Source organism: Papio anubis, chromosome 11 (assembly GCF_008728515.1).
Source record: "Papio anubis isolate 15944 chromosome 11, Panubis1.0, whole genome shotgun sequence".
NCBI classification, from domain to species: Eukaryota; Metazoa; Chordata; class Mammalia; order Primates; family Cercopithecidae; genus Papio; species Papio anubis.
The window spans coordinates 93,951,908-93,964,267 of NC_044986.1; the positions used below are offsets into that span (position 1 = coordinate 93,951,908).

Sequence of the window (12,360 nt, forward strand, 5' to 3'; positions counted from 1 at the left end):
TCCTGACATTATAATCAAATATTAATAAATGACAGCAGAATTGTAGCTTATTTGGGAGGAAATTTTTTATCAGTACAAATTTGAGGTAACTTGTCTTTGGAAAGATGTATACTTTGGAATATTAGTAAAGATAATGCTGCTAAATTTGTGTTAGCTGCCCTATATCTATGGGAGGTTGCAAAGAAATGTACAGAGAAGTCTCCTGCACAGTTCCTCTAGCCTCATCCAGTATTAACCTCATGCACAACTATTGTACAGTATCAAAACCAAGAAATTAAAATTGGTACAATCTAGAGTTTACGCAGATTTCACCAGTTAGACATGCACCACATATGTGTGTGTGCATGTTTGTAGTTGTGTATAATTTTATCATGCATAGCCCTGCATAACCACCACCACTATCAAGACACTCACCTGCACCATCACCAGCAGATTCCCTCTTGTTAGTTTTTTGTTTTGTTTTGTTTTGTTTTGTTTTGTTTTGTTTTGAGACGGAGTCTCGCTCTGCTACCCAGGCTGGAGTGCAGTGGCGCGATCTCGGCTCACTGCAAGCTCCACCTCCTGGGTTCATGCCATTCTCCTGCCTCAGCCTCCCGAATAGCTGGGACTACAGACACCTGCCACCACGCCTGGCTAATTTTTGTGTATTTTTAGTAGAAACAGGGTTTCATCGTGTTAGCCAGGATGGTCTCAATCTCCTGACCTTGTGATCCGCCCACCTAGGCCTCCCAAAGTGCTAGGATTACATGCGTGAGCCACTGCGCCCAGCCTTGTTATTTATTTATAACCGTATCTCTTCCTCTTCCCATCCCCTGACCATCACTCATCTATTATCCATCTGTATAATGATGTTCACGGATGTTACATAAATGGAATCATGCAGTATGTATCCTTTTGAGGTTGGCTTTTTTTTCACTCAGTATCTCTGAGGTTCATTCAGTTGTTCGATATATAAATAGTTCATTCCTTCTTATTGCTGAGCAGTATTCCATGATATGTATCCATCACAGTCTGTTTAATCATTCACTTACTGAAGAACATTTGGGTAGTTTCCTGTTTTTGATTGTTACAAATAGAGCTGCTATGAACATTCATGTACAAGTTTTTGTGAGAACATGAGTTGTTTGTTGTTGTTTGTTTGTTTGTTGAGACAGAGTCTCACTCTGTCGGCCAGGCGGGAGTGCAGTGGTACAGTCCCAGCTCACTGCAACCTGCACCTCCTGGTTCAAGCGATTCTCATGCCTCACCCTCCCGAGTGGCTGGGATTACAGGTGTGGCTAATTTTGTACTTTTAGTAGAAATAGGGTTTCACCATATTGGCCAGGCTGGTCTCGAATTTGTGTCTTCAAGTTATCCACCTTCCTTGGGCTCCCAAAGTACTAGGATTGTGGACATGAGCCACTGCACCCAGCCAGAACATGAGTTTTTCTTCCTCTGGGGTATATATTCATGAGTGTAGTTGCAGGGTTCATCTATTTTTAGTTTGGAAGGGAACTGCCACCCTGTTTCCTGGAGTAGATGTACCATTTTATATTATCACCAGGTGTATATTACCCAGTTTCTCCATCTCTCTCCAGCACTGGGGTTGGCACTATTTTTCATCCTAGCCTATTCTAATAGGTGTGTAGTAATATCTCATTGTACTTTTCATTTACATTTTCCTAAATGGCCAAAGTGAAACATCTTTTCATGTGTTTATTTGCCAGTCTGTACATCCTCTTTGGTGAAATTATCTGCATGTCATTTGCGCGCCCCCCACCCCCAGCCCTTTTTTCTTTTTTCTTTTTTCTTTTTTTTTTTTTTTGAGGCGGAGTCTCACTCTGTTGCCCAGACTGGAGTGCAGTAGTACAATCTCAGCTCACAGCAACCTCTGCTTCCTAGATTCAAGCAATTCTGCCTCAGCCTCCTGAGTAGTTAGGAGTACTGGCACGTGCCACCATGCCCAGATGATTTTTGTTTTGTTTTGTTTTAGTAGATATGGGGTCTGCCCATGTTGGCCAGACTGGTCTCAAACTCCTGACCTCAGATGATCCACCAACCTCGGCCTCCCAAAGTGCTGGGATAATAGGCATGAGCCACCACGCCCAGCCTCTTTTGCTTACTTTCTATGGGATGGGTGTCTTAATGTTGTGTTTGAGGTGTTTTTAAAAAGATAACATTCTAGACACAATGTCTTTGTCAGATATATGACTTGGAAACATTTTCTACCATTTCTTAATATGTCTTTTAATGTTGAGTTTGAGGTGTTTTAAAAAATAATATTCTAGACACAGTGTCTTTGTCAGATATATGACTTGGAAATTTTTTCTTTTTTCTTTTTTTTTTTTTTTTTTATTTGAGATGAAATCTGTTGCCCAGGCTGTAGTGCAGTGGTGCGATCTCAGCTCACTGTAAGCTCCACCTCCCGGGTTCATGCCATTCTCCTGCCTCAGCCTTCCAAGTAGCTGGGACTACAGGCGCATGCCACCATGCCCGGCTAGTTTTTTGTATTTTCAGTAGAGATGGGGTTTCACCGTGTGAGCCAGGATGGTCTCAATCTTCTGACCTTGTGATCCGCCCGCCTCGGCCTCCCAAAGTGCTGGGATTACAGGTGTGAGCCACCACCGTGCCTGGCTGCGAAAAATTTTCTACCATTTCTTAATATGTCTTTTCATCTTTTTTTTTTTTTAAAATAGACTTTGATGGGACAAAAGTTTTTCATTTGGATGAGATCCAGTTTCTTAATTTTCCTCTTAATGGATCCTGCTTTTGGTGTCAAGTCTAAGGGCTCTTTGCCTTTCCTATGTTCTCTTCTAAATTTTGCCATTTTACATTTAAGTCTGTGGTCCATTTTGAGTTAATTTTTGAATAAAGCAAGAGGTTTAGATCAAAGCTCATTTTTTTGCCTCTTGATGTCCAGTTGTTTCAGCGTCATTTATTTAAAAAACTTTCCCTCCTCTATTGAATTGCTTTTGCTTCCTGGTCAAAAATTAACTGGACATCGTTGTGTGGATCTATTCCTAGATTCTCAGTTCTATTGATTTCTGTGTTTATCCCAAGACAATATTGCTGTCTTGAGTACTGCAACTCTATAGTAATTTTTAACATCAGGGAGAATGATTCCTCTTGTATTATCTTTCTTTTTCAAGATTGTTTTGGTTTTTTTTTTTTTTTTTTTTTTGAGAGGGAGTCTCGCTCTGTCGCCCAGGCTGGGATGCAGTGGCCGGATCTCAGCTCACTGCAAGCTCCGCCTCCCGGGTTTACGCCATTCTCCTGCCTCAGCCTCCCTAGTAGCTGGGACTACAGGCGCCCGCCACCTCGCCTGGCTAGTTATTTTTTGTATTTTTTAGTAGAGATGGGGTTTCACCTTGTTAGCCAGGATGGTCTCGATCTCCTGACCTCGTGATCCGCCCGTCTCGGCCTCCCAAAGTGCTGGGATTACAGGCTTGAGCCACCGCGCCCGGCCTGATTTGGTATTTTAAGGTCTCTCCTTCACATATAAATTTTAGAATAAACTTCTCTATGTCTACAAAGAAACTTGCTGATATTTTTATGGGAATTGCCTTAAATCTATAAGTCAATTTAGAGAGAACTGACATCTTTTCTATGTGAATCTTCCAGGTCATGAACACAATGTTTGACACTCAGAGTATTCAGGTCTTTTTTTTATCTCTTTCATTGATACTTTATAACTTTCATTATACAGATCCTGCACATTTTATTAGATTTATACCTGACTCTCCTCTTAATACTCAAAGGAAGCCTTTTTTAAAAGGGCAGTCAATGTGTATATTTTTATATGCAGTTGTGTATATGGGTGGGGGGGTAGGTAGGTAGGTAGGTAGATAGATAAATGTACTTCTAATTCTTTCCTCTGTAAGGGCCAAGAAGCAAAAATAAGCAAACATAGCACCTATTCTCTAATTTATTCCCCACTAAACAGCCCAGGAAGCCTTGGAGAAATGGCTGAGGCAGGGTAGGCACAAGATGACCCTGTAACATCTTGTTATACTGGATATTAAGCTTTCAAAAAAATGATGATATTGTGTCATGAAGACACAGGGGTTTCTGCTGGCTAATTCTGGGACAGTTCGAGCAACAGTGTAAGTACAATAATTATAAACCAGTGAAAAAGTAAGAATTGGCGGGGCGTGGTGGCTCATGCTTGTAATCCCAGTACTTTGGGAGACTGAGGCGGGCAGATCACCTGAGGTCGGGAGTTCGAGACCAGCCTGGCCAACATGGTGAAACGCTATCTCTACTAAAAATACAAAAATTAGCCAGGCATGGTGGCGTGGGCCTGTAATCCCAGCTACTCGGGTGGCTGAGGCAGGAGAATCGCTTGAACATGGGAGGCAGAGGTTGCAGTGAGCCAAGATCGCACCACTGCACTCCAGCCTGGGTGACAGAGCAAGACTCCCATCTCAGGAAAAAAAAAAGAGTTGAATTGATACAATATAGAAAGAATGCTAGGTTAGAAAATCATTTTTTCAATTATCATAAATCAGGGTTGGATCAGACTAGAATCACCAGTGTGTGCTCAACAAAAGAGGAAATTTTGATGAGGAGATTTGCATGGCTTTAAGCTCTCCCCACCAACCACTCATTAATTACAAGGAAGAAAAAAAAATTGGGCAACATCTTGACTGGTGATCAAAATTGTCGTTACTTATGAGGAACAGATGAACATTGTGTGGCTCTAGATGTGGATATTCTGAGAAGGACTTAAAAAGTTTATTTTACAATAACCTAGCCAAGAATGTGTAATCTAATCACAAAATGGAGAAAAAATAAATCAGAAAAACACAGAGTGAGGAATGTGCTAATAATAATAATAATAATAATGACGATGATCATGGAGGCTTGGGGAGGGGGACATATCCAAAGAACATCTATGTCTTAAAAGACAGTGGTGGCCAGGCACGGGGACTCAAGCCTGTAATCCCAGCACTTTGGGAGGCCAAGGTGGGCAGGCCACCTGAGGTCAGGAGTTCAAGACCAGCCCGGCCAACATGGTAAAAGCCCATCTCTACTAAAAATACAAAAATTAGCCGGGCGTGGTGGCAAGTGCCTGTAGTCCCAGCTACTTGGGAGGCTGAGGCAGGAGAATTGCTTCAACTCAGGAGGCAGAGGTTGCAGTGAGCCGAGATTGCACCGCTGCACTCCAGTCTGGGCGACAGCGTGAGATTCCATCTCAAAAAACAAAACAAAACAGCCATTATGAATGTAATGTACCCTCCTATGGCTTAGAAAATGAAAAAATAGCGTGTATAATGAAAGTGCCCACAAGCACGAGCACATGTGCATATAATAAAACAAAATAAAAATTTAACCATAGCCGAATCTGGGTAAAGAGTATGCAGGTGTCCTTGTACTGTTTTTATTTCAACACCTTGCATAAGTTTTGACTTCTAAATAAAGTTTTTTTAATGGATATATTTTTCCTAAAGTAGAACCTACGTTTTCGTTACCTCTCTGAATGGATATCCTGTCTTTGTGCTCTGATTCTGAAATATGTTCTCCTTCCTTCTGCCTGCCTCAACATCCCCTGCAGCATATTCTTCTGGTACTGCTTTCTGACAGATAAAATCTATAGCAGCAACCAGAGAACTCTATGTATGAAAGATCTTATATCTGAGATTTCAAATCTAATATTCCCATTTTCACTTCCTAAGTACATTCTAGAAGTGACCCCAAGCTCTAGCTTTTAAGCAAAGGAAACTGAAGATTTTCATTAGCTAGTCAGCGATATCTTTGTCTTAGATCTGAGGGCAGGATGTCAAATACCTATGACCCCATAGTAAATAACACCTTCACAACGGTCTTTCTGCTGCTCAGAATTGGTATCAAGAGCTTTGCAAGTAGATATTATTAATCTTGTAATTAGTGCTCCTGTTGAAACTGCTGTGACAATTTTTCTTCAACCTTGGGTAGTGTTCCTTCCTTCCTTTCAGTCAGGGAGTATATTCTGTTCCTAATCCACATTGTGTGCTGTTTCATGGATCCAGATATCCTTTCACTATTTGCTTCCTATATTTTTTAAATGCTGTTTGAAGTTATGGACATACTCACCCAATGCACACTTAGTTTGAGTAATAAATGGCACTTGTTCCATAGACACTTACATTTCATCTCTATTACTAAACTTTAATATCTTTGTCTTAGATCTAAGGCAAGGATGTCAAATACTTCCCCCATGGTAAATATCTATTACTAGACTCTAAATACAATGATTTGTACCAGCCTGGATTTCCTTTAAAAATAATCTAATCGGCCGGGTGCGGTGGCTTACGCCTGTAATCCCAGCACTTTGGGAGGCCAAGGCGGGCGGATCACAAGGTCAGGAGATCGAGACCATCCTGGCTAACACAGTGAAACCCTGTCTGTACTAAAAAATACAAAAAATTAGCTGGGTGTGGTGGTGGGTGCCTGTAGTCCCAGCTACCCAGAAGGCTGAGGCAAGAGAATAGTGTGAACCCGGGAGGCAGAGCTTGCAATGAGCCGAGATCATTCCACTGCACTCCAGCCTGGGAGACACAGCGAGACTCCATCTCAAAAATAATAACAATCATCATCTAACCAATGTATAAGTCCTATTGTATTTTACTTAGGCTTATTTTATGTCTACATGGTAGTTATGGTATACTTTTTCCTACATCTGTGTATCACACATAATACTGTGTTTTGTTTACCTGTATGCATCTCTGGGTTTATTCCTGTCAGAATAGTTTTAAAGGAGCCAGCTTCCACAGTGTAGTTCTCATTATTGAAGAATTATAGGCCAGGTGCGGTGGCTCACGCTTGTAATCCCAGCACTTCGGGAGGCCAAGGTGGGCAGATCACCTGAGGTCAGGAGTTCGAGACCAGCCCGGTCAACATGGTGAAATCCCATCTCTACTAAAAAATACAAAAATTAGCCGGGCGTGGTGGCAGGCACGTATAATCCCAGCTACTCAGGAGGCTGAGTGAGGGAGGAATAGCACTTGAACCCGGGAGGCAGAGATTGCAGTGAGCTAAGATCACAGCGTTGCACTCCAGCCTGGACAACAAGAGCGAAACTCCATCTGAAAAAAAAAAAAAAAAAAGAATTATTAACAAGCTAGGTCTCACTTTAATTGATAGAACTTAATTAGAAGAGATGACCTATTTGCCTGTTTTTCTTTAGACCCTGTTTTTTACTTTGAACACACCCAATAACATGACCCAGAAAATCTGAAGGTACTCCTAATTCTAGGAACATGATGAATATTTTACTTTTTTATTAGCTTGGGTTGAGGTGTTACTTGGAAGCTGCAGATTCAGCTACAGCTAAATTACATATTAAGGTTGTTGACTGTGGGTTTTTTGGTCAAATGAAATTCCAAGGTGGGTTTTTACATGTTAGCTTTTCTCTAGGGTTTTGGTATTGTATATGTGAACAAGATTGGGTACTCTTCCTATTTAATACCTTTTTCTTGTTTTTTTTTTTTTTGAGATGGAGTCTTGCTCTGTCGCCCAGGCTAGAGTGCAGTGGCACTATCTCAGCTCACCGCAACCTCCGCCTCCCAGGTTCAAGCAATTCTCCTGCCTCAGCTTCCCAAGTAGTTGGGATTACAGGCGCCTGCCACCGTGCCCAGCTAAATTTTGTAGTTTTAGTAGAGATAGGGTTTCACCGTGTTGGCCAGGCTGGTCTGGAACTCCTGACCTCACGATCCACCTGCCTTGGCCTCCCAAAGTGCTGGGATTACAGGCGTGAGCCATCGTGCCTGGCCCCTGTTTAAGATTTTATATGAGTTTGCACTGAATAAAAGAAAAGCCTCTTGCAGAGGCAAAAGGGCTTGGACACTCAGGTCCTTGTTAACGTCAGAGGGAAAGACCCTGAGCTCCTTGATTCGTATGATAGAAATCATCCTTTTCAGTCTTGATACAGCCTCTGATATGTTGGGTGTGACTTGTCATTGATAATATAATATCTACCAGAGCCTGTATTTTGATGCGAAGCAAAGTGATCCTTGGCAAGCTCATTTTGTTTTTATGAATAATTAAGCTTTGTGATTGTGATTTGACATGTGATACGATCTAAAGAAGAGGATGCCAAACTATCGTGTGTAAATGAGATCCTAAAAATGAAATACAACCTTAAGAAGCAGAACATTGGCCAGGCGCGGTGGCTCATGCCTGTAATCCCAGCACTTTGGGAGGCCGGGGTGGGTGGATCATGAGTTCAGGAGTTCAAGACCAGCCAGCCTGGCCAAGATGGTGAAACCCCGTCTCTACTACAAAAAAAAAAAAAAAATTACGAAAATTAGCCAGGCGTCGTAGCAGGCTCCTGTAATCCCAGCTACTTGGGAGGCTGAGGCAGGAGAACCGCTTGAACCCGGGCGGCAGAGGTTGTAGTAAGCTGAGATCACCCCATTGCACTCCAGCCTGGGTGACAGAGAGAGACTCTGTCTCAAAAAAAAAAAAAAAAAAACAGAACGTTGAAAACATTGCTAGTTGGTTGCTATCAATTTGGCTTTCTGGATTATTTTGATCAGTGCTCTTAATTTAATAGAACTTTCTATGATGATGGAAATGTTCTGTAATCTGTGCTAATACAACACTAGCACATATAGCTATTGTAGCGCTGTGGCGATTGTGACTGAGGAACTGAATTTTATTTAATTAATATAAATTCAGTTAGCCACACATGGCTAGTGGTTACCATATCAGACAACATAGACCTGCATTATTTTGGTTAGGAACAAAATACATCAAGTGTTTTTAATCTAACAATTTCAGTCAACTTGAGGATCTCTAAAAGCCTGTTTACATAATAATGACAAAATGAGATGATGGAAAATCATTGGAGAGCCCATGATTGCAGGTACTGTGAGTACAGAGATGTTAACGTCTAGAAATTTTTATAGTCTGAATACTTACTTATTTTAATTAGGAATGTTATTGAAATGATATTGGTCAAAATAAAAAATAAAACAGTGAAATAATACATTCAACTGTACCAGTATTTTTTTACTTCTCCAGGCCAGACACTATGTTAAGCTTTAAGCAGAGGTGGCGGTATTTGGCAGCTAAATAGTGCTCTTTGTACCTATCACAGACTTTAATGTCTGACTGGTTTTGGAGGTTATTTCCCCCCACTTTAATAGAGGTTACATTAGAATACTTTTCAGTAGAGTACTGCAAGCAGAGGTGGTATACAAGGTGAAACCTGTTACCCTCCACTTAGAGGTACAGAAATAAAGAAGGCATGCCTCTCCCTAAAGAGATCATGTACATTCTAATAGGGAGGCATGCTTAACAAGTACATTATAAAGTATGAGAAGTGGGTTCTTAGCCACTAAAAAAGATGAAAGTGGTTAGGAACTACTTCTTGGGTGGGGAACAACCAAAAAAGGATTCTAGAGGAGTGATACCAGGCTGGGTGCTAAAAAGAATAAATAAGCATTTGCCTTCTTGGTGGTCAAGCAGAAAAACAGGGATTTTTGTAAAGGCCTACAGTATCATGAAATAGCATACTGGATGAAATCAATGAAATCTGATCTTACTAGATCATAAAGAACTGATGACACTGGAGAGAATAGGAAAAAAGGGCCTTATACCATTCTAAAGATGTGGAATCTAAGGTTAGTAGAAGGAATTAAGTAAGGGAAAGATGTGAGACAAATTTTTATGTTAAAGCTGTTTAATGTTTTGCTTATCATATTCATATCAACTTAGCTTAATTTTGGTAAGTAATTAAACAACATTTGATAGTAGCAGTGGTTCTTGCCAGCAGATCTAAGATCCTCCCATTTCCATCAACATGACAGTGTTCCCATAGAGAAACAAACTTCCTAGGCAGGAATGTACTCACTGAGTGGCAGCTGCTGAAAACTCAAAATCTGAAATGCTCCACATTTCGAAACTTTTGAGCACCAGTGTGATTCCACAAGTAGAAAATTATACACCTGCCCTCATGTGATGATGGGTCACAGTCAGAACTTTGTTTCACGCACAAAATATTACATAAAATCACCATCAGGCTATGCATATAGGGTATATGTGAAAAAAGTGAATTTTGTGTTTAGACTTGAGTCCCACCCTCAAGAAATCTCATTATGTTCAAATATTCCAAAATCCAAAACACTTCTGGTCCCAAGCATTTTGAATGAGGGATTCTCAATCTGTACTGTTATTGGTAGTGACTTCTAACACTTCAGCTTTAAAGACCGCTCCCGTAGCTTTTGGTAAAGTAGTTGAATAATCTACAAAATAGGACTTAAATATTATAGAAAAAAATCTTATTTAAAAGCCTTCTCCTTTTATATTGTAAAAATTGCCTATGTGATGATTTTTGAGCTATAAAAATGGCACTTGCACATGGTTCAACCAAGTAAGTTTTAATGATTGCTTTATGTTCTTAATAATAGGCTTCTAGTTTATTTGCTTTTAGGAGTGGTTGGAGGGGGTCTCATCCGTTGTCTTTTATTACTTATATGTATATTCATAGTGAAGATAATCTTTCTTTAACTTTAAATGTGAAAGACAAATCTGTAAAAACTTAGATTGTTTGCGACTTTGAAAACAAAATCCAGAAATTCTTTCTTATTTCTTTAGAAAGTGTAGGTCTTGTTTTTATGCAGACATCTGTGAAGTTTTTGTTGGTGAATTCACACAGTAAATGATTGCATATGGTTCCTTCTGTCAGCTTTTAGTTTGGATGCTGAACAGCCAGATTATGATTTGGATTCTGAAGATGAAGTATTTGTGAATAAACTGAAAAAGAAAATGGACATCTGCCCATTGCAATTTGAGGAGATGATTGACCGCCTAGAAAAAGGCAGTGGTCAGCAGGTACAACTTCATTTGTATATAACAAGTATATACATATTCTGTGTAAAGAACTGTATTGTATGGAAAGAGTGTGAGATTGTAGGTTGGGGGTAATCAGGCAGACTTTAGAGTTAAAAAGTATGAATTCAAATCTCATCTCTGCTTGTCAGTAACCTGTGTAATCTTGAGCAATATGTTTAAATTTTTCTGTGCCTCGGTTCCCCTGGGATTGTTGTAAAGATTAAATAATGTATATAAAGCACCCTAGTTCAGTGACTGACATGGATAATGTACTCCTCAAGTTTCCCATTTGTTAATAATGTTGTAATATCGATTATTGTCCTTTAAATTTAGAAGTAAATACTGATGAACCTTGCATGTGTATTGTATGAAAATGACATAATGGTTTTACATTTAGCCAGTCAGTCTGCAGGAAGCCAAACTACTGCTAAAAGAAGATGATGAACTAATTAGAGAAGTTTATGAATATTGGATTAAAAAGAGAAAAAACTGTCGAGGGCCATCTCTTATTCCATCAGTAAAACAAGAAAAGCGAGATGGTTCCAGCACAAATGATCCTTATGTGGCTTTTAGAAGGCGTACTGAAAAAATGCAGACTCGAAAAGTAAGTGAATTTGAAGAATTTTTTTGATAGTTATTTATATAATAATTATAGTTATGACTATCTCAATACTATAGTTTAATTTATATTCAAATATGACTTTCCAATTATAAAAAAAATACTTAAATTGAACTTAAGATTTATTATGCAGCTGTTAATGTTATATTTTAATGTTAATCCATTTAAAAATCAATACAAAATTGATTTCCTGGTGATCTGTGCTCCCTTTTATTGTCTTTAAATTCTAATTTAACCCTTCAAATATATAAATTTAATGGGTCAGTAACTATACCACTAGTTAGAAATACTTACATTAAACAAGCAACTTCACATTTGCAGAATCGCAAAAATGATGAAGCCTCTTACGAAAAAATGCTTAAGCTGCGACGAGATCTAAGTCGAGCTGTTACTATTCTAGAGATGATAAAAAGAAGAGAAAAAAGTAAAAGAGAGCTATTGCACTTAACACTGGAAATTATGGAAAAGAGGTAATGTATATTTTAATAATGTTAGAGGAAGTATAGTGCCATTAACATTTTGTATATTGAGTTAATTTATTTCCTATGCAGTAATCTAATTACAGAAATATCTTTTTTTAATAATAGAGACTTTAAATTTGTGGTATACTTTTTACACTTTTACATGTTTTCCTCTATTTTCTTTAAAAGTGACTGGATTCACTTAACACTGGACTGTTAAATAGAAAAGGATAAAGAAAGAGAGGGAAAGGCCCATATATCTTACCACTCAAGCATTTGGCAAGGTACACAATGAAAACTTTAAAAAAAAAAAAAAAAAAAAAAAAAAAAACCCTGCCCTATTTCTAGTCCCTATCCCCAAAGAAAACCACTTTTAAATTTCTTGTGGTTACTTTTAGAAAAATTGCTTTTAAAGCCCAGGCAATTCTAATTAGCAGAAAGATCCATAGCACCATTTTAGGCATTACTTTCAACTTCTTCACCAAA

General features: G+C 39.1%; 1 protein-coding gene across 8 annotated transcripts in view; it reads left to right on the plus strand.

The window, feature by feature from the left end:
* EPC1 (enhancer of polycomb homolog 1) overlaps nucleotides 1-12,360 on the plus strand; it is a 113,871-nt gene that overhangs the window by 77,620 nt on the left and 23,891 nt on the right. For all 8 annotated transcript variants that reach the window (XM_031652411.1, XM_031652413.1, XM_031652412.1 and 5 more), the window contains 3 exons: nucleotides 10,649-10,794; nucleotides 11,192-11,398; nucleotides 11,735-11,883. In XM_031652411.1, coding sequence (XP_031508271.1) covers nucleotides 10,649-10,794; nucleotides 11,192-11,398; nucleotides 11,735-11,883 — 502 coding nt within the window. The remainder of the gene's footprint in view (nucleotides 1-10,648; nucleotides 10,795-11,191; nucleotides 11,399-11,734; nucleotides 11,884-12,360) is intronic.